We start from the raw sequence: 21709 nt of genomic DNA, 5'->3' as shown, positions 1-21709 counted from the left end.
AATTGGAATATTGCCTTGTTTAATATTAGGTGGTGGGGGGTATAATTTTCCCTAATCTAGTCATTTTTGATGCTCCCTGCTGGCTGCTGTTTGTCATGTCACTTTAAATGAAGATATTTCGGCGGACAATGAAAATTTCTTAGAATATGGTCCCGATTATTGTTTAACCATAAAATAAATAAAATTTAAGGTAAGTCAATGGGAATTATAAAATTAAATTTTTATTAACATTTAACAAATTGCAGATACTTTGAAAAAGTGCAAGCTCTTGTGACTGAGGAACCAGAATTGGGGACACAAATAGAGTTAGAAACACAAATAGATCATATTTAAATATTAATTAAAATAATAAATAGTTAAATGAGCAATGAACAAGTTTGAAGTCTACTCTCCTTTGCCTTTTCCATAGTTTAAAAACATTAATTTTTTAAAATTTGAATTATTTAGTTTTTTTTCGACCTTAGCAATAATAATAAAAAAACAACAACAACGCCGGGCAAAACAAAACACACAAAAAATCGAAAAGTAATCAAACATCTTTTTTGTCAAAGCACGCAAAGAATTGTCTGCCATTACTTTATCAATAACAAAACAAAAACAACGCCGAAAGAAACAAAACAACAAAAAAACTAAAATAATATTCGCAAAGCAATGAAACATTCAAACATACATTTTTTTCCCAATAAGGAAGATTGTTGCTTTTTTGTCAAAGCACGCAAATAATTTGGATCGGAGAATTATATTGTGGAAAGTACGAACTTAATTTTGATCCGAATATATTGCATTGTCTTTAGGTTTCTATATGTGTACCAAGTTTCATCCTAATCGGGCTACGAAAATCGAAAATTCGTAAAATTACAAACCAACAAACTAACAAAGCAAGTTAAATAAAAGCTTTTTTTAAGAAAACATTTTCAAAAGTCAATAAGTACTTATTCAGAGCATAACATAGCCTGTTGTGCGCTCCTTTAACAGTGCCTCAGGTGTGTATTGAACCCACGACCTTCTGTGTGTTAGATTCGAATACTAACTATTACACCATGGGAAGCAATTTAATCAGTGTGATATTCAAAATGACCATATGGCCCTTGACACTCTACTTTCTACTTCGCTACCCTGGCAATAAATGATTCTATGCAAAACTGTCTTAATTATAGAATAGATGTAAATGCATTTCCAAGGATATTACAATTTCCCGGTACTCTGGACAAATCAAATTTAGTATGTTTTTAAGAACTCTTTAATGAATATCTTACATTTATGTACTTACCTACTTTTCCAATTACATTTCCGATCCAGCCCCACAAGTCTTGTCCAGTTTCATTTCCGTTGGAACACCAATTTATTCTATTTTGACTGTTCTTATTGTTTTCGGTTGCATTTTCTTGCAACATATAACGTAAACACACAAACACTTCACATATTAATTACTTTTATACAAATTGACTACATATTTAAAAACTTTTTATTAAACATATTTTCTTATTAGACGAAAAATGTCTTATTGCTTTTGGTTGCATTTTCTTATAACCTATTAAATAAACTCACAAACACTTTTGATTTTAATTATTTACCAAAAAATTTACTATTTTAACACTTTTTACTGCGAATTTTTTAATTTTTCCCGAATTCACACCAATTTTACGTTTTTCTTATATTGTTTACAAGCCACTTACAATTTACCGCTCAATTGCGGTAAATTTCTTTAGAAAAAAAAATAACAAAGCTTTTCAAACTGTATGAAAATAATTGTCATTTATAAGTGTTACCAACTTAATTCTACAAAAAAGAGTTTTTCCTTGCCGAATTGATATAAAAATATTAGTTTTTACTTTAAAATCGCTTGATGGTCTGCACTAAACAGCTGTGAAGTAGAAAAAACCGCCATTTGCTATTAAATTGTTTTTCAAAACAAACAGAAATTATTTGAATTTTAATTGAAAAATTATTAAAGAAAATGTCTCGGAAAATCAAATATATTTACAGTGATTATTTAATACAACAAGCGGACAAAAATCCAGCAGTAAAAGGCAGGGTAAGAAAACTTTACATGGTTTATTTTTTATAATAAAACAAAACGGCTTTTAATATGTTCTAACTAATCAAAGGCTTCCTTGACCCACAATTTACTCTTATCCTATGGTTTGCTAACACATATGGAAAGAATAAGACCTTTGGTTTGCAACACGGCAGATTTGAGAGCATACCACCTAAGGGACTATATCAAACAGTTGGAGGTTTATGAGAGTAAACTTGAGAAATTGGAAAATGCAAGAGACAAAAATTTAGCTCCGGAATTAGAAGAGGAGGAGGAAGATGTTATTGATTGTTCCTTTTTATCCGATTGTCATGGTCTCTCCTATGATTGCCCTCCTTGGCCGGGTATTAAACAATATGTTTGCACTATAGCCGGCGCCACTATGACGGCCTGTGATTGTTTGTGCAAGTCTACAGATAAAACGGAAGTTGTAATAAACTGGTGCGGTGGTTGGCATCATGCCCAAAGGGACAAGGCAGCTGGTTTTTGTTATATCAATGATATTGTTTTAGGCATTTTGGTGTTAACCAAGAAATTTAGAAGAATTTTATATATAGATCTAGACAACCATCATGGTGATGGTGTAGAGATGGCTTTTGCCAATAGCAAAAGGGTTTTTTGCTTATCATTTCATCAACTGGAGTGTGGTTATTATCCGGGTACTGGAAAAGCCGAAGATAGAGGAGGGGATAGAGCTCTAGGCTATAGTGCTAACTTTCCATTTAAATCGGGCATTACAGGCGACAAATATGTAAAATATTTCAAAAGGTATTTCAAAAAAAAAAAAATCGTTTAAATCTTTATTAAATTTGAAAAATTACAGAATATGTTCCAACATTTTTAATTTATATCAACCTAATGTTGTGATTGTACAATGCGGCGCTGATGTTATTGTGGGAGATCCTTTGGGTGGCACTAATTTAATCCCCGAAGACTTAATTGAATGCATGCAATATATCTTAAGTTATGAATTGCCTTCTTTAATATTGGGTGGTGGGGGCTATAATTTTCCTAATTCTAGTCGTTTTTGGTGCTCATTGACGGCTGCTATTTGTGATGTCACTTTAAATGAAGATATTTCGGCGGATAATGAAAATTTCTTGGAATATGGCCCGGATTATTGTTTAACCATAAAAAGAGAGAAATTCTTAAAGGATTTAAATACCGAAGAGTATTTAGAGAAACAATGTCGTATTATTGAAGGTAAGTCAAAGGGAATTGTTGAATTAAATTTTTAATAACATTTAACTAATTGCAGATAATTTGAAATATTATAAAGTACATGCTGTTTAAAACCATTTTCAAAAAAGAAAACGACATTAATATTTTCTACTGCTACAATTAAATCAATAAATATTTGTTTTCAATAAAATGTGTCTGTTCCGAATTTAGTAGATTTTTAGTTAAGCTATTTTACACTTTATTTAAATTTAAAGATATTTAAAGTACAGTTTATTTGACAGAGTAAATGAACTTAAATGTTTAGTTTTTAATTAAGAAACGGGTTTTTTATGTTAAGATATATTAAAATAACTTATAAAGTTTGAAATTTCTATATGTGTATTACAAACTATATATTTGTAACGTTTGCGTAAAAAAATGAAAGAATTTATATTATACGAAAAGAAAATAAAATTAAATTTTGTCCCCTTAACGCCCACCAGCACCAGCCACTGCTGATTTAAAACGTTTACTTGGCGATGCACCAGTAATTTCCGGTTTAACACGTGTTGGCGATAGCAAACTATTGGGTCCTAAACCGGGATTATTGGCGGAATTTTGCACAGGATCTTGCAGCCACCTAACCTGAGTAGCAGGTCCATAACCCTTCTCATTGCGGGCAGCTATACGGAAGATTATAGCCGGTTTATTGGAGCAATCGACATGAGCCGCTGAGAGTGAAGTATGGGAAACAGTACACTGATTGGCAGCACCCACATAAACACGTACGAAAGCTAATTGGGCAGGTGCTCGTTGACCAGCCTTGGTTTCCTTTTCTTTGCCAGGTTTGACGGCCAAATAAACTGAATACTCTACTATTTCATTGGAACTGACACAACTTGGTGGTGGTTCCCAGGTTAAATGAGCACCCTCCGAAGACTTGGAGATTTTTATGGCGGAAGGAGCACCTGGAAAACCCGGCAAACAGGTTTTAAAACTAGAAATCTCACTCCAATCACTAGTGCCCACCGAATTAATGGCACGTATGCGAAAACGATAGGCGGTGCCAGGTTCTAGATTAATACGGGGATGTTGACCCAAATCTGGTATGTCCTCGGCATTTAAATTAAGCCCGGAGGAAGACCAGACAGTGTTATCTATATAACTGGTAACGGTAGTAGAAAGACCCTGGAAAATGCCCACGGTATGCCACTTGGCATCTTCCTCATCTAATGGAGGATTGTTAGTGGTAAGTGTAGAATTTGTTGTAGGCGTTGGAGTTGGATTATTGTTAGTGGTATTATTGCTATTACTCGCTGATGATTTGGTAGGTGTTTCCTCGCCAGTTATTTGATTATTGCTAGAGGCGGAGTCCATTGTTGTTGGTTGTGCTCCGACTGGATTGTTATTAGCCTCGGCTGCTCCGGCCGCTGAGACTGCCGCCAAGGTAGCTAAATTGTCATTAGCAGCATCCAACTGTTCGTTTTGAGAGGACGTTGTATTGCCAGCAGTAGGCGTTGTAGTTTCTGCATTACTAGAGCTACTGGCATTTAAACTATCCATAGGCTGGCTTTCCGGGTTAGCATTTTCTGTATCCATGTGATCAGGATGTGCTTCAAAAATGTGAAAAAAATAAGATTTTTCAACATATTATGAAAATATTTTAATGAAATTACTTTAAATTCTATTCCTAATTTTCATAATCTTCTTAAATTATATCCTCTTATACCAGCTTTTTCTGTTTTATATGCTTTAATCTTTCTTACCTCCCGTTTCAGCCGCATTTTCTGCATTATTAACATTTTCATCGGTGTCCATGGGAGTTGTTTCATTAAGTCCTAGATTATTAGCTGATGTATTATTGTCCGCCATGGCGTTAGCGGGTGTCTCTGATTCCATGCTGCAACTGTATAAAAACACCCCAAAGTGACGCCAAGCTTTTAAGGCTGAATTTCGTAAATAAATTTGATAAATTTTAAGTAACTTGAGAAAATTATAAAATATTCTTATTTATTCATTGATTTTTAATAAAATTTACCCTTTTTTGTTAAAAATTTATAAAATTTGTGATTATTTATTAAAATTATAGAAATTTTGTTTACTTGTCAAAAACCACAATAGTTTTGTTGATAAACATAAAAGGGAATGATTTGTTAATGAACACAGAGTGTTTTATATATAATAACATTAGTTTGAAACACCCTGTTGTCTGCATTTTTGGTTATATTGGTAATGCAGTAATCAGAAAAAAATTGTAGTTTAAGAAACTAAAAAACTATTTTAAAGTGTTTCAGGAGGGCTACGAGCGTTTTACTGATGGATGGGATTTGATTTTAGCTGAAATAAAAAGAAAATAAATTAAAAATTAATGAAAATAACTTTTTTTGTTTAAATTTCTGTTTGTTTTTTTTTTTTTGCTTGTGCAGCGTCGTATTTTTTAGCATTATTCAGGAAAAAACAGAGTTGCATCACTAAAAACTATTAGATTTTGAGTTTTTTTTTTTCCATCCCTTAATAATTTCTCACATAACTTTTGTTGTTATAAACCATATATTTGCTTCCAAAATCCCACTTTTTTATCTCTCGGATTCCGTTTTTATTTAAAATCTTTGAAAATTTAAACGTATTTGAGGACTCAGCCGGCTTACAGTCGATTTTAAGTCACCGCCGTTATTTTTAGTGTCAGCTGCCGCCGTCTTTAATATTTGTCGGCGCTCCGGTGTTGGTTGTCGTAACATTTGTTCTTTTTTAATAATTTAGTGGAAAAAATAACTAGAAAACGTAGCAAAAAAGTTATAAATTTAATTAAGCCTATGTGTTAACATATATTATTAATTAGATTGTAGTGTAAAACCAACAGTTTTTTATAAAAAACAAACAACAAAAAAGGTAACACATAGCTGACACGAAAAAAAACCCATGACCAGCAAAATTTTTTTGTGCCTCGAAAAGCAATTAATTTTATTAAAAGAAAGCCTTATTTAAAAAATACAATAAATTTATTAGTTTTTAGTATAATTTATGATAAAATTCTTGAAAATCATTTAAGTATTTGTGTGTCAGTGTTAAATTGATTAATTTTTCTTTTGTTTTCGGTACATAATTTTGTTGTTTTTCTTTTTTTTCTCCCTTTATTACGGTGCATTTTTTTTAAATGCAATTTTTTTTCTGCTGTCTCTATTGTTGTAATTTACAGAGAGTTTTTGTAATAAAGTGAATTAAAAGAGAGGGAGTTTTTGTTAAAACTACCCCTACTTTGTTTACATTTTAACACCCACCACCGACAAACACCCTTTTGTTTTTGTCGAAGAAATTTTTTTTTCAGAATTTTGTTTTTGTATACAAAGAACACGTTTTCGGGAGTCAAATAGAGATGACAGATTGTTATTTCAGTGGAAATAAAAAAGGCTGGATTTTAAAAAGATTTGGCGTTTCAGTTGATATTTTCTTCCAAGTTTTAATTTTTGTGTGTTTTTTATCTATTTTCATTTAATTATTATTAAGTAAGATAGTTAAAATGACGAATTTATTAACATTTTCATTAAAAAAGGCAACATTTTTCAAAATTCTTTAAAAATTTCCAAATATCCTTTCTATTTAAGAATTTTATTATCATGTCATGCCATCTGGCAACTTTATTTCCCAATAACAAAACATTTATTTTTGTTTTTTCGATATACATTTTTTTGTTTTTGTATTCTGACGTTTACACCTCTCACGCTCACTTAATATGAGTTGCCGTGAAAATGACAACAAAAACAACGACACTAGTAAAAAATAACAAAACATTGTGTGGTTTCTTGTCATTGGTGCTTTCATTAGTCGCATGTTAAATTTTCCGCAATAGGTCTGTGTTTTTGTTCATCTTTTTTAAATTTATTGTTTAAAATGTAATTATTTTTAAACTAAACATTTTATACCTACTACATATTAAAAAAAATTAACAAAAACCTTCAACTACATACGTACAATAACTAAATTAATAAACCTTTACTAAAGTTCAATGTTTAATTTAATAAATAATAATGAAATTTTAAAACTAATTATCAAAATTATAGATTAAACTAATACTGCTCTCTTCCCCTTAAACATCCCTCTGTTAAGAGTTTTATTTTCAAAAGGTAAATTAAACATTTCCTCCCGTATTGTTGGGGATTTATTAAATTATAATACAATTGCTTTAAACTATTTATTATGTATTTATTATTCATACTATAAGTGTTTTAAACACACATGCACTCTTTTCCATATTAAAAGATTAATCATAATATTTAATACAAAAACCACTATTATCAGTTTTTAGCTTTTGTAAGCATTAAACCGGAGAATAAACAGAAAATAATATAAAAAACCTTTTTTTATACAATGTACTCTTGTTTATTTTAATTTATTTTATTTACTCTTTATATTTATTTCTGTTCATGATGATGTGTAATGTATGCATCATGTTTTGAGTGGTGTCTCTAGTTAAATTTAGGTCATTAACCGTTTTGTAACTAACTACATCATATTAGTAAATTATAACTTTGTCTTTTACCCTGCTCTACTTTTCCAACAGCTTATCTTGATAAGTTTTTGTTTCTTAATGCTTTTTAATATGTTTGAAAGATAATAAAAAGACTTGTATTGAAACCTTTATATTTAAGGCAAACAATCATAAATTGTTTTAAAGAAAAATAGAAAAACAAAGTTCAATTTTTCTGCGGAAAAAGCCAAACATCAAACTAACTAATTTTAGCTACAATTTTGAAAGGTAAAAGAGAAACATGATTTAATTTGGCAGCCTTAGGGCAGTTTTTTTTTTCCTAAAGTTTTCTTTTAAAAGGTCAAAGTATAAATAATAAATTTTGCAAATAATTTAAACAAACCAAAACAATATAAAAGAAATACAAATTTCTTTCTAAAATAAACAAACATTAAAGTTAAAAACTTTTCAAATTTCCTAAAAATTGAAACAATTATTTAAACTTGAAAATGTGATATATCTTAAACTATATTTAGCAATAAAAATTTTAAATTTTGTCATAAATTTATAGATTTTAAAGATAGTTTTACTGAAAAAATATAGAATTTTCAATTTAGTTTGAAATAAAATGTTTCTTAAATTGTTCAAGATTTTATTAATTTATTTCCCTTTTCCTTTATTTTCAGCACATCAAAAGAAAAGACACCAAATTTGTGTAGTGGACTTTCCTTTTTTTTTCAGCAGCACACAAAAACGAAACAATATAACAGTTAATACCCCTCCCGAACACACTACACTTCGTATTAAGGACTTCTAAACTAATAAATACATTTTATATAAAAGCAAAAGTAAACAATTTTCTCAACATTTCAACAAAACTTGAGTTAAATCAAGTTGAAAAAAAAAAAGAAAAGCAAAAATTCAAACAGCAAAACTTTATTATATTCTAGTTAAATGTCACAACATCATCATAAAAAAGACAAAGATACGCGACAGCGCAAAAATGTAGATAAAGAAAACTCTAATAATAAACAACAGCAGCAACAACAAACAAAGACCTCAACCTCAACAACAAATTCTTCTACACAGGAAAAACTTAGAAAAACTAATAACGGTGCATTGTCAATAATGAATGTTAAACAACAAATGAAACCATTGAATAAACAACAAAAGGAAAAACTCAAAGCCGAACGAGAGGCTTTAGTATTATGGAGGCAACCAATAAAAACATTGTCATATTGTAGTTTAGAAATAGTGGAACTTGTTAAGACTTTAGTGGGAAAGTAAGTTTATTTTGTTATAAAAAGAAAACTTATTTTAAAGAAAATTTAATTTATTTTGTTTTGTTTCTTATCTTTTTTTTTCCAGATTAATGCAAAGAAAGACTTGGATTGGGGTATTTTTAATTTTAGCTAGTTTTATAGCTGTTTTATATCAACTACCCGGTCGTCATCAAATTATAGTAGAGTTTTTAAAAAATAACACCTGGTTTGTGGTGTATTGGACGGGTTTGGGTATTTTATCTTCCGTAGGCTTGGGCACTGGTCTACATACATTTTTGCTGTATTTAGGGCCACACATAGCTAGTGTAACTTTAGCTGCCTATGAGTGTAATTCCTTAAATTTCCCCAAGCCACCCTATCCAGATGAGTAAGTGTTTGTTTTGTTATAAAAATTCAAGTTTTTCTAATAAATTTCTTTTTAAACGTTTAGCATCATCTGCCCGGAGGAGCCTTATGCCAAAAAACTTCCCCACATTTGGTCTATTATGTCTAAGGTACGCTTTGAGGCTTTCCTATGGGGTGCAGGTACGGCTTTGGGTGAACTACCACCCTATTTTATGGCCAAAGCAGCCCGTTTGTCGGGCTATGATCCAGACGATGCTGAGGAATTAGCTGAATTTGAGGCTTTAAAGGCTAAAAAGAATCAAAAGAATTTAGGCTTAATGGATAGAGGAAAACTCTTTATGGAACGTGTGGTTGAACGTATTGGTTTCTTTGGAATTTTAGCTTGTGCCAGTGTAAGTTTGAAAACCAAAGAAGATTTCCCAAATCATTTTAAAATTTAAAAAATTTTCTTAAAAAAATTAGATTTTTTCACAAAACATCTAAAATCAATGTTCGAATTTTTCGAAATTGCACTAAATTATGAAATTTTGATAAAAGTTTAATATTAGCAATATTTTATCAAGAAAATACTGAAATTTCGATCAAAACTCATAATTTTTGCATTTTTGAATTTTTCGAACTTAACTGCGAATTTTCGATAATTGCGAAAAACTTAAATATTTTGCAAAAATTGAATATTAGCAACATTTTACTAAAAGAAAATTTTAATTTTGATCAGAAATATTTATTTTGCAATGTTCGAAGTTTTCAAACTTAAGTTCGAATTTTCGAAATTGCACTAAAACATAAAAATTTTACAAAATTCAATTTTAACAACCTATAACAAAAAAAAATATTGAAATTTTTATCAAAAATTATAATTTTTGAATCTTTGAATTTTTCGAACATTAGTTCGAATTTTTGAAAATTGTGCAAAAACTTTCAAATTTAACAAAATTTCATTAATAATAAGTTATAGCCAAGAAAATATTAAAATTATGAAAGAAAATTGTAATTTTTGAAACTTCGAATTTTTCGAACATAAAATCTACTAAACTTTTAAATTTGTGAAAATATTAATTTGTGATAAAAGTTTTAGCAATATTTTATCAGGAAAATAGGAAATTTCAATCAAAACTCATAATTTTTGCATTTTCGAATTTTTCAAACTTAACTTCGAATTTTCGATTATTGCGAAAAACTTAAATATTTTACAAAATTTGAATATTAGCAACATTTTACTAAAAGAAAATTTTAATTTTGATCAGAAATATTTATTTTGCAATGTTCGAAGTTTTCAAACTTAAGTTCGAATTTTCGAAATTGCACTAAAACATAAAAATTTTACAAAATGTAATTTTAACAACCTATAACAAAGAAAATATTGAAATTTTTATCAAAAATTATAATTTTTGAATCTTCGAATTTTTCGAACATTAGTCAGAATTTTTGAAAATTGTGCAAAAACTTTCAAATTTAACAAAATTTCATTAATAATAAGTTATAGCCAAGAAAATATTAAAATTATGAAAGAAAATTGTAATTTTTGAAACTTCGAATTTTTCGAATATAAATTCTACTAAACTTTCAAATTTGTGAAAATATTCATTTGTGATAAAAGTTTTAGCAATATTTTATCAAGAAAATAGGAAATTTCAATCAAAACTCATAATTTTTGCATTTTCGAATTTTTCGAACTTAACTTCGAATTTTCGATAATTGCAAAAAACTTTAATATTTTGCAAAATTTGAATATTACTAACAGAAAATAGAAATTTTGATCAGAAATATTTATTTTGCAATTTTCGAAGTTTTCAAACTTAAGTTCGAATTTTCGAAATTGCACTAAAACATAAAAATTTTACAAAATGTAAAGAAAATATTTAAATTTTTATCAAAAATTATAATATTTGAATCTTCGAATTTTTCGAACATTAGTTCGAATTTTTGAAAATTGTGCAAACATTTTCAAATTTAACAAAATTTCATTAATAATAAGTTATAGCCAAGAAAATATTAAAATTATGAAAGAAAATTTTAATTTTTGAAACTTCGAATTTTTCGAACATAAATTCTACTAAACTTTCAAATTTGTGAGGATTTTTTATTGAAAAATTTAATTTTCAAAAACAAAATTTGTAAAATTTTCTTCTAAAATTAAAATTTTTCTTTCTGTCTTTTTTTGTCTACAGATTCCCAATCCTTTATTCGATTTAGCCGGCATTACCTGTGGCCATTTCTTGGTGCCATTCTGGACTTTCTTTGGGGCCACATTGATCGGCAAGGCCGTTATTAAAATGCACATACAAAAAGTCTTTGTGATTATAGCCTTTAATGAATCGCTCATTGAAAAGGCCGTAGATACCTTGGCTGCCATTCCCGTAATCGGTAAAAAACTACAAGAACCCTTTAAGGGTTTTCTCAACAATCAAAAGCAACGTTTACATCGTCAACGTAATGCCACTCCGGCAGAATCGGGCAATATGCTGTCGAAAATCTTTGAAACCTTTGTAATTTGTATGGTCTGCTATTTTGTAGTGTCCATAGTAAATTCTTTGGCTCAAAGTTATCACAAACGTTTACACAAACACAAGCATAGTACGCCCAATACACCCAATGCCTCCGTCGCCTCCTCTACAATGTTCACAAGTCCTGTACAGCCGACAGCCACAACTACTAATAAGAGAACTAAAAAGGCGGCTAGAGAATAATTTTGTTTTTTTTGTGGTCTTCTGCCTTTTTTGTACATTAATTTCTTTCAAATATTTAAAAGGTTTTTATTACTTTTAAATATGTTTCACTTTTTTTTAAATTTCCTATTAGTTTTTTAATTTAAACACCAGCGAGTAAACCAACAAACATTATTTGTTACTTTTAGCCAAATAATTTGTGACTAGATAAAGTGAAATGAAGTGTAAGAAACTGAAAGAGAGAGAGAGAGAGTGAGAGGAAAACAGTTTTAAGTAGTTGATTTCTTTAAATAATAATTTATTTAAAAGACTAGTCTTATAATAAAGCAAGTATATAATAAAATTTAATTTAAATTAATTAAAACAACAAACAAAATAAAACTGAAAAACGCAATGATAATGAAGTATAATAATAAATCCTAGTTAATAACAAAACCAATAAAAAACGAGGTCTAAATATAAATTTATTTAAATAATAATAAATAAAATTTAAACGTATGAAAAAGCAAAAACACAAAATGTAAAACAAATTTTATTCGATGAATTAAAGTTTTTGAAAGGAAATTTTCTTTAAATCCTTTTTTTAAGTTCAGTTCTAGTTCTAGTTCAGTTCTAGTTCAGTACTAGTTCAGTCCTAGTTCAGTTTTAGTTCAGTTCTAGTTCAGTTCTAGTTCAGTTCTAGTTCAGTTCTAGTTCAGTTCTAGTTCAGTTCTAGTTCAGTTCTAGTTCAGTTCTAGTTCAGTTCTAGTTCCGTTCTAGTTAAGTTCTAGTTCAGCTCTAGTTCAGTTCTAGTTCAGTTGTAGTTCAGTTGTAGTTCAGTTCTAGTTCAGTTCAGTTCTAGTTCAGTTCTAGTTCAGTTCAGTTCTAGTTCAGTTCAGTTCAGTTCTAGTTCGTTTTCAGTTCTAGTTCTGTTCTAGTTCAGTTCTAGTTCAGTTCTAGTTCAGTTCTAGTTCAGTTCTAGTTCAGTTCTAGTTCAGTTCTAGTTCAGTTCAAGTTCAGTTCTAGTTCAGTTCTAGTTCAGTTCTAGTTCAGTTCTAGTTCAGTTCTAGTTCAGTTCTAGTTCAGTTCTAGTTCAGTTCTAGTTCAGTTCTAGTTCAGTTCAAGTTCAGTTCTAGTTCAGTTCTAGTTCAGTTCAGTTCTAGTTCAGTTCTAGTTCAGTTCTAGTTCAGTTCTAGTTCAGTTCTAGTTCAGTTCTAGTTCAGTTCTAGTTCAGTTCTAGTTCAGTTCTAGTTCAGTTCTAGTTCAGTTCTAGTTCAGTTCTAGTTCAGTTCTAGTTCAGTTGTAGTTCAGTTCTAGTTCAGTTCTAGTTCAGTTCTAGTTCGTTTTCAGTTCTAGTTCTGTTCTAGTTCTAGGTCTGTTCTAGTTCTGTTCTAGTTCTGTTCTAGTTCTGTTCTAATCCTGTTTTAGTTCTGTTCTAGTTCTGTTCTAGTTCTGTTCTAGTTCTGTTCTAGTTCTGTTCTAGTTCTGTTCTAGTTCTGTTCTAGTTCTGTTCTAGTTCTGTTCTAGTTCTGTTCTAGTTCTGTTCTAGTTCTGTTCTAGTTCTGTTCTAGTTCTGTTCTAGTTCTGTTCTAGTTCTGTTCTAGGTCTGTTCTAGTTCTTCTAGTTCTGTTCTAGATCTGTTCTAGTTCAGTTCTAGTTCAGTTCTAGTCCAGTTTTATTTCAGTTCTAGTTCAGTTCTAGTTCAGTTCTAGTTCAGTTCTAGTTCAGTTCTAGTTCAGTTCTAGTTCAGTTCTAGTTCAGTTCTAGTTCAGTTCTAGTTCAGTTCTAGTTCAGTTCTAGTTCAGTTCTAGTTCAGTTCTAGTTCAGTTCTAGTTCAGTTCTAGTTCAGTTCCAGTTTAGTTCTAGTTCAGTTCTAGTTCAGTTCTAGTTCAGTTCTAGTTCAGTTCTAGTTCAGTTCTAGTTCAGTCCTAGTACAGTTCTAGTTCAGTTCTAGTTCAGTTCTAGTTCAGTTCTAGTTCAGTTCTAGTTCTGTTCTAGTTCTGTTCTAGTTCTGTTCTAGTTCTGTTCTAGTTCTGTTCTAGTTCTGTTCTAGTTCTGTTCTAGTTCTGTTCTAGGTCTGTTCTAGTTCTGTTCTAGTTCTGTTCTAGATCTGTTCTAGTTCAGTTCTAGTTCAGTTCTTGTCCAGTTCTAGTCCAGTTTTATTTCAGTTCTAGTTCAGTTCTAGTTCAGTTCTAGTTCAGTTCTAGTTCAGTTCTAGTTCAGTTCTAGTTCAGTTCTAGTTCAGTTCTAGTTCAGTTCTAGTTCAGTTCTAGTTCAGTTCTAGTTCAGTTCCAGTTTAGTTCTAGTTCAGTTCTAGTTCAGTTCTAGTTCAGTTCTAGTTCAGTTCTAGTTCAGTTCTAGTTCAGTTCTAGTTCAGTTCTAGTTCAGTTCTAGTTCAGTTCTAGTTCAGTCCTAGTACAGTTCTAGTTCAGTTCTAGTTCAGTTCTAGTTCAGTTCTAGTTCAGTTCTAGTTCAGTTCTAGTTCAGTTCTAGTTCAGTTCTAGTTCAGTTCTAGTTCAGTTCTAGTTCAGTTCTAGTTCAGTTCTAGTTCAGTTCTAGTTCCGTTCTTCTAGTTCAGTTCAAGTTTCGTTTTTAGTTCTGTTCTAGTTCTGTTCTAGTTCTGTTCTAGTTCTGTTCTACTTTTGTTCTAGTTCTGTTCTAGTTCTGTTCTAGTTCTGTTCTAGTTCTGTTCTAGTTCTGTTCTAGTTCTGTTCTAGTTCTGTTCTAGTTCTGTTCTAGTTCTGTTCTAGTTCTGTTCTAGTTCTGTTCTAGTTCTGTTCTAGTTCTGTTCTAGTTCTGTTCTAGTTCTGTTCTAGTCCTGTTCTAGTTCTGTTCTAGTTCTGTTCTAGTTCAGTTCTAGTTCAGTTCTAGTTTAGTTCTAGTTCAGTTCTAGTTTAGTTTTAGTTCAGTTCTAGTTCAGTTCTAGTTCAGTTCTATTTCAGTTCTATTCCAGTTTTAGTTCAATTCTAGTTCAGTTCTGTTTCTGTTCTAGTTCAAGTTTAAAAATTCCAAGACTTTGAATCTAAAATTATTTCTTTAATTTTAAATTAAAACAATAAATAGTTTTCTTTTTTATTTTAGCAGTTTATTTTGTAAATATTTATTTTAAGATTTTCTTTTTAAAGATTTCTTTTTAAACCAGTAATTTTTAGTTTTTATGGATTTTTTTGTTTAAAATAAACTAAAGCCTTTTAAGGACACTTAAAAAAATTTATTAAGAAAAATATATATTTATATATATATAAATATTATTAATTAATACATATACTATCAAAATTAATATACTTTATAGATAAAAGGAGAAAAAGAATACTTTTACATCAATTTTTTTATTTCTTTAAAGATTGCTAAATGCTGTTGCCGAAAAAAAATTTGGCTTGAAATGGTTGCTGTTTCATAATCCAATCTTTAATGCAAAGGATTTTCGCCCGCCAAACAATGCCATTTCTCATGAAAATGATCTGGCAAACGTATGCAATCCAGCCACTGCTGCAAACGTTCACCTTTACTATTAAATCCAATAATCAAACTGCCCAAGAAATCATTACTTTTACCCAAATCCTTATCCCATACGGTAATAATAATTGATTGTTTATTTAGGTCATGAGGACTGGCCTCGAAATGGAATTCTTCATTGTAGATGGGATTCAAAGTTCGCCACTTGACACTGGTTTTGTATTTTTTGTTGCGATGAGAATCGGGTTTCATTTGCCTAAATGGAAAGTAATATTATTAAATTTATATTCAAAAGAGATGGAAAACCCAAAAAACTTACAATTTAACAAATGGATCTGAACTGCCATTATTGTCCATGGGTATTAAGTTTACACATTGCTTGATATTAACCGTTAAAGCTCTTCTCTTGGTGTTATAACACAAGGAGACCAAAACTTTGCCGTGAGGCCATTCTTGAGACATTTCAGCGGCATTGCTGTATTGGTCTTCGGGTCCCAAGGGCACCGAAATTCTATATTGATTGGTATTGTGCACCTAAAAAAGAGAAAAACAATTATTCAAAACAAAACTTTCAACTTTCCTGATTCTCACTCACCGTCGATAAGCCAATCTTTGCTGCACCCAAAAAGTCATGACCATACTTGTCCTCATCGAAAATGGCTACATAAAGCAAAGCATTGCCCAACTCCTCCGGTTCAACACCCACAAACTGTAGTGTTTCATTAAATTCCGGATTGCGAGTTTTGTGCACACACCTTGTCTTTTGCCAGCGGGTATATTTAGCCGTCCCTTCAGCGGTTATAATATTCAACTTACAATAAGGATCGGTCAAACCTAAAGAGTCCATAGGAGGCAAATCGCGAGCTCTAACCACGGTGGCATCTAAAGTATGAAAATTTTCCCTATAAGTTATGGCCACTTCCAGCCAACCCAGTAAGGGGTCACGACAATGTGCATTTGCTTGATTGGCCGCAGACATGGAAGCGGTGGTCGCCGAATTGCCCGAAGAACTATCACTAATCGACCAGGAGGAGGAAACCGAACTGCGTCTTTGACTTGAGCAATAATTTGAGCTTTCTCGACGATTGTTGGGGTTGGAAGCTGTAGTGTAAACAGTGGAAGCAGTCGATATGGTATCAAATTCCGGTTGGGCACTACCAGCCTCTGAACGTGAATTCGAACGATTGTTGAAAAAGAAAGCATTCGAAAGTTTACGTTCGCCCGTCGAGCCGTCAATAAAACTGCGTATGGAACCAAAGGTGCGCATGCGAAAACTATCTTCTCTTTGCAGCTTACCCTCACTTATAGTGGGACTGGTTTTGGTGCCATTTTTAGTCTCCCTTTTATCGCCTTCTTTTAAACACACTTGATTCATATTGCTGCAAGCATTATCCACCACATCTTCAGCTTTACCTCTCGCCTCTAACTCTTCCTCACTGCTGGAGTCACAAACTCGTATAGTCAACTTTTTAACGCGCACACTGCGCGTGGGTGTACTTTGGCAACTTTGCACTTTACGTTGGGTCATTAACATTTCATTGGCTTCCGCTACTACGGGTGTATTCCGTGTCGGCGTTGAGGTGGCTGAACTTGGCACTTCATAATTGGGAAGACCTTTGAAAAACCAAGCCCCAGTTTTCTTCCACATTTCACGGGTCTCTGAGCAAATGCGGCATAACCAAATTTCCCTGGTCTTTTCGGTGGTATGATAACGTATGCTAATGTCCAAACTACATTTGGGGCAAACCGATTTGCGACAATCCTCACAGATGATACGTTGTGCTCGTAGAATACCAAAAGTATCGCCACATAAACGACAGCAATTTGGTCCTCTCTCCACAGCTCGAGATTTAATTTTTTCTACTCTTTCCACCAGTCGACCCACACGCTGGCGTTCCGCAATTTCCAGCTCTTCATTGCGTTTAATAACGGATATAATGGCAGCCTGTTCATCGGGTCGTAAAGGTTCATGTACCTGGGAGCTATTCCAACCGGTTCTTAATCTGAAAGAAAAGGAATTTTGGAAAATTTTATAGGAACAGGTATTTTTATTTATTTTAGATCTTAAGAAAAAACAAAGTTTTTCGAAGTTAAGTCCGAAATTTGGTTGCAATTTTCGTATCTTTAGAGATTTAAAAATTTGGTTATTTTTAATAATATATTTTTCATATATTTAATTTTGCTTATATATATAACCCTCAACTTTGTTTTGAGCTAATTAACCCGTTCAAGTTCCACACAAAACAAAAATTAACATTATATGGGTTAATTAAAAGCCAGTTGTGTTAGGTTGTCTGCTTTAATGCTTCAGTTGGTCGCTTAAATGATAAAGTTTATTCCCAAGTTTTTGTTTTCCATTTTCAAGTTCATACTTAATTAATTTGTTTTTGTGTTTATTTGTTGTATTATTTCTAACTTTATTGTATTCTACCTGCTGTTGTTGATAACTAAATAACGAAGAAGAACCCCCCAAAAATATAAAAAGCAACAATTAAAATACTATATACAAATACGTTTTGATAAAGCCACCCACTAAACGACCTTAAAACCAAACGCAGCGTTCACTTCTATACATAATTTACATTTATCCGCATTCTATTTAACATTGTTTTTGTACAGACATTGTAGTTTTTAAAGAAAACCCACGTTAAAAAAACTTTAACAATTGCTTAAGAGTCCTTCAAAATATGGCAGCACTACAAAAAAAAACGTGTCCATTAAAATAAAGATTTCTACTTGTTGTTATTATTTTATTTTACCTGCTGGTATTTGTTTTTGTTTAAGTTGTTTACTTTGTATTTAGAAAAAAAAAGAGAGCGAGAGTACAGTAGCTAGAAGTAAGAAAACAATAACAAAAAACTATTGCTTGAAAGCAAAAAAAAAAAGAAAAACAATCAACTATATGCAAAACAAAACAAATAATGAATATACAAACACACAGGTAGCACTACGTATGAGTAATAATAATAATCAAACTAGAAGTGTATGTGTATGAGAGCAGAGAAAGAAGTTTGGTCAACCATTACGTATGAGTATTAAGATCAAATTTATAAAAATTATAATCTTTTTCATTTAAGTCCTTTTGTCAGAAAATGGGTTAGTTCATAGACGAGATAATATTCTAGTTTGTAGACTAGTACAGAAACTAGTCCATATTCTAGTCCCTAGAATAAACAATAAATTAGCCCATATACTAGTCCATAGACTAGTCAATAGTCTAGACCATATACTAGTCCTTATACTAGTATATGTATACTAGTCAATAGACTTGTATATAGATTAACCAATAGACTAGTATATAGACTAGCCAATAGTCTAGTATATAGACTAGCCAATAGACTAGTTCATATAATAGTCAACAGAATAGTAAATAGTACAGTTCATATACTATTCAATAGTCCGAAAACAATTTAATAGTCTAGTCCATGGACTAGACATTAGTCTAGTCCATAGAAGAGTCAACAGTATAGTCCATACATTAGTCAATAGACTACTTCATAAACTAGACAACATACAAGTTCATAGACTAGTCAATAGTCTAGTCCACAGACTAGTCAATAGTCTAGTCCTCAGACTAGTCAATAGTCTAGTCCTCAGACTAGTCAATAGTCCATTAACTAGTCAATATAATAATCAATAGACTAGTCAAAAGCCTAGTCCTCATACTATTCAATAGTCTAGTTTATAAAGTAGTCTGAAGACTAGTCGATAGACTAGTCCATAGACTTGTCTAAAGATCCGCCCATAGACTAGTCAATATACTAGTACATAGACTAGTCAATATACTAGTTCATACACTAGTCAATAGACTAGTACATACACTAGTCAATAGACTAGTCCATAGACTAGTCAATAGACTAGTACATACACTAGTCAATAGACTAGTCAATAGACTAGTCCAAAGACTAGTGAATAGTCTAGTTCCTAGACTATTCAATAAACTAGTCCATAGGCTAGTTCATAGACTAGTTTATGTACTAGTAATGACCGTATTTACTTGTCAAAAAACCCTAATAATAATCCTTTTATGTTTCCCTTATTAAACTACAGAAAAAAATCAAACTAATTTATCTTTATTCAAATATAATTTCCCCCTTTTCTCTCTCCCCCTATTAGTAGGTTACATTTCCGTTCATTTTTCTTTCAACACAACAAAATGAAAAGACAACAAACCAACGGTGTCTTTTTTTTTGCACACATGCAATTACCCAAACATTTTGTTTCACTACTTCAGAGAGTCAAAAAGGGCTGGGGAAAGTAGAGAAGGGCAGAGGGAAAATATTGCTAGTTGAAGCATAAACACATATACATGCTTATACAAACATGCATGTGTATATTCATATATCCGGGGTTAATGGCTTTTGTTTTTGTACATGAGAAAGCAAAAAAAAAAAAAAAAAATGAGCAGGAGTTTTAAAGAACAGGCAAATAAATGATTGAAAAACAGTACAGGATAATAGTGTGTGTATGTGTAAGAGTGTGAGATAATTTGATAGAAATCTGCATATAACAGTTTGCAGAATTGCCACCGCAGACGACAAGCGAAAGACGACAAAATAGAGTTTTTTTTTGTTTGGTTTGAACTAAAAAAATGACTTAAAAGTTATGTAAATAAATGAATATTAATAATATTATTTTATTTGTAGTAAGTGTGGTTGTAGTTGCAATTGTATTCAGAATGTTAAGGCTGCCAGATATATGGGAAATCTTTAAATTTAGCATATTAAGAGACAAAGTGAAGAAAATATAAGAACTAGAACTGAACTATTTTTGCTCGCAAGTAAAATTGTAATCCGTAACGTATGAGTATTTATTTAAAACTCATACGCACTGTAAGTACTTAAAACTACAACTAAATTTTTACTTTTCCTTTAAAATGTTCTTATTTCTCTGGCATCCTCTTTCTCTAGAAATGTCTTTAGGCTTTTAAGTATTTATGTTTAAACAGTGTTGATGTCAGTACAACACAATATGTATTTATATTTATGTACTTATAATATGTATATAAGTAAATTTTTATGTACATTTGTGTATTTGTTAAACACTTGACATAAAAGCCATATTTTTCTTTATAGAATGTGTTTTTTTTATGCTTTTTACAACTAAATTACATTAGTTATTTTAGGAGTTCGGTTGGCAAGTAAAAGAATAAATAAAGAAGTGAAAGAGAAGCCTAGCAAGTAAGGAAAAAATAATTTAAATTTCAAATAAGGAAATGAGCAAAAGTTTCTTAAGCATAAAGGCAAATTAGTTAGTTAGTTTCTTCACAGGAACTCATCATATAGTTAAGAAACATTTTTAAAGTAATAAAAAGGTGTTGAAGTGTAAAATTTAAATACAAAACTTTTATCTCAACGATTTGACTTTAGGCTTTAATTTAACAAATTCTATTACTTTAAAATCAAATATTTAAAAACTTTTTACTTTAAACCACTAAGTAAAGCCTAAAACTAGGCCACTCTCTCTCCCCTTCACCCTCTGCTCCTTAGTAAATGTATGTGTTTGTCTGTATGCGTGTTTTTGAGCCTGTTACATTCATTGCCGTTATATGACATATCCGTTACTTTACTGTTGATTATACTTTATAAATGTCTCTTTATTTTCTTTATATAACAACAACACAACAAAAAAAACTGTAAAATGCCAGTAAATTGTCAGGCTACACTTGACAGCAAATGTCAGTTTCATATTTTTTTTTATTTCCCTTTTCAATGTTTTCATAGCAAAATTGTAAGAAAATAAAACAACAACAGCAACAAACCAATAACATTAAAATAACTTCTAAATTTAAATTTAAAGGAATTTTTATTAAAAAACAACAAACTTTGAGATTCGATTTTCTTACTTAAATATCACATTCTTTTTTAAAATAAATTTCCCATAAAAAGCCTCAATTGCTTAAAGGATTTCGTTGAAGTTTTGTTGCTGCTTAGTTTATAGTTTTATCCTGGGATTTGTTTTAAGTGTTCATTTCACAGATTTTGTAATAAATCAAAGTTTATAGAGTTCATTTACACAAAACGTGTGCACACATGTTAAACTGAGAAAAAGGTGTTTTATTGAACTTGAAATTTGAGGGTTTTCTTTTTTGTTTTTGGTCATTTTTAAACTTAAAGGTCAAGGTATTGTCTTAGAAAAACATGTTGATGTTTTCAATTTAAAATTGCAAATAATATCAAGGCTGCAATAACCAGACATATTTTAAATAAACTTTGATTTCTAAGAAATTAAAATAATAATTATTAGGAAACCTTGTAAAATTTTCAATTAGTCTTTGAATTTTTAAGCTAAACCTTAAATTACAAACTTTCTT

The 21709-nt window shown here is 30.8% G+C and overlaps 4 protein-coding genes across 6 annotated transcripts in view; 2 read left to right on the top strand and 2 right to left on the bottom strand.

Moving 5' to 3' along the window:
* The first annotated feature begins 1855 nt into the window (after window positions 1-1855).
* On the top strand, window positions 1856-3431 carry LOC119609293 (histone deacetylase 8-like). The gene is made up of 4 exons (XM_037964018.1): window positions 1856-2035; window positions 2109-2806; window positions 2862-3241; window positions 3297-3431. The coding sequence occupies exons 1-4, from the start codon at window positions 1958-1960 to the stop codon at window positions 3329-3331; spliced, it is 1191 nt and encodes a 396-aa protein (XP_037819946.1). The 5' UTR covers window positions 1856-1957; the 3' UTR covers window positions 3332-3431.
* Window positions 3413-5364, bottom strand: LOC119609292 (host cell factor-like). Its single transcript, XM_037964017.1, has 3 exons — window positions 5238-5364; window positions 4966-5145; window positions 3413-4812 (listed from the first exon to the last, which is right to left on the bottom strand). The coding sequence occupies exons 2-3, from the start codon at window positions 5096-5098 to the stop codon at window positions 3689-3691; spliced, it is 1257 nt and encodes a 418-aa protein (XP_037819945.1). The 5' UTR covers window positions 5099-5145; window positions 5238-5364; the 3' UTR covers window positions 3413-3688.
* A 503-nt stretch (window positions 5365-5867) lies between these two features.
* On the top strand, window positions 5868-12396 carry LOC119609289 (vacuole membrane protein 1). 2 transcript variants are annotated; one of them, XM_037964015.1, is made up of 7 exons: window positions 5888-6088; window positions 7258-7320; window positions 8351-8512; window positions 8615-8947; window positions 9033-9314; window positions 9378-9684; window positions 11464-12396. In XM_037964015.1, exons 4-7 carry the CDS (start codon window positions 8619-8621, stop codon window positions 11980-11982), a joined length of 1437 nt encoding a protein of 478 aa, XP_037819943.1. In that variant the 5' UTR covers window positions 5888-6088; window positions 7258-7320; window positions 8351-8512; window positions 8615-8618; the 3' UTR covers window positions 11983-12396. The 2 variants fall into 2 exon arrangements, with proteins under 2 accessions (XP_037819942.1, XP_037819943.1); XM_037964014.1 differs by lacking the exon at window positions 7258-7320 and having other exon boundaries at window positions 5868-6088.
* Window positions 12397-15247: 2851 nt separating this feature from the next.
* Window positions 15248-21709, bottom strand: part of LOC119609297 (rabphilin-3A) — a 28473-nt gene continuing 22011 nt past the window's right edge. For both annotated transcript variants that reach the window (XM_037964025.1, XM_037964024.1), the window contains exons 2-4: window positions 15992-17399; window positions 15716-15930; window positions 15248-15652 (exon numbers count right to left, since the gene is read on the bottom strand). In XM_037964025.1, coding sequence (XP_037819953.1) covers window positions 15349-15652; window positions 15716-15930; window positions 15992-17399 — 1927 coding nt within the window. In that variant the 3' untranslated portion in view covers window positions 15248-15348. The remainder of the gene's footprint in view (window positions 15653-15715; window positions 15931-15991; window positions 17400-21709) is intronic.

This window comes from Lucilia sericata, unplaced genomic scaffold, assembly GCF_015586225.1.
Source record: "Lucilia sericata isolate MDLA Ls3-8-SP2 unplaced genomic scaffold, ASM1558622v1 Contig000959F_arrow, whole genome shotgun sequence".
NCBI lineage: Eukaryota > Metazoa > Arthropoda > Insecta > Diptera > Calliphoridae > Lucilia > Lucilia sericata.
The sequence above is the reverse complement of the archived record's forward strand: the minus strand, read 5'-3'. Positions and strand labels throughout refer to the sequence as shown.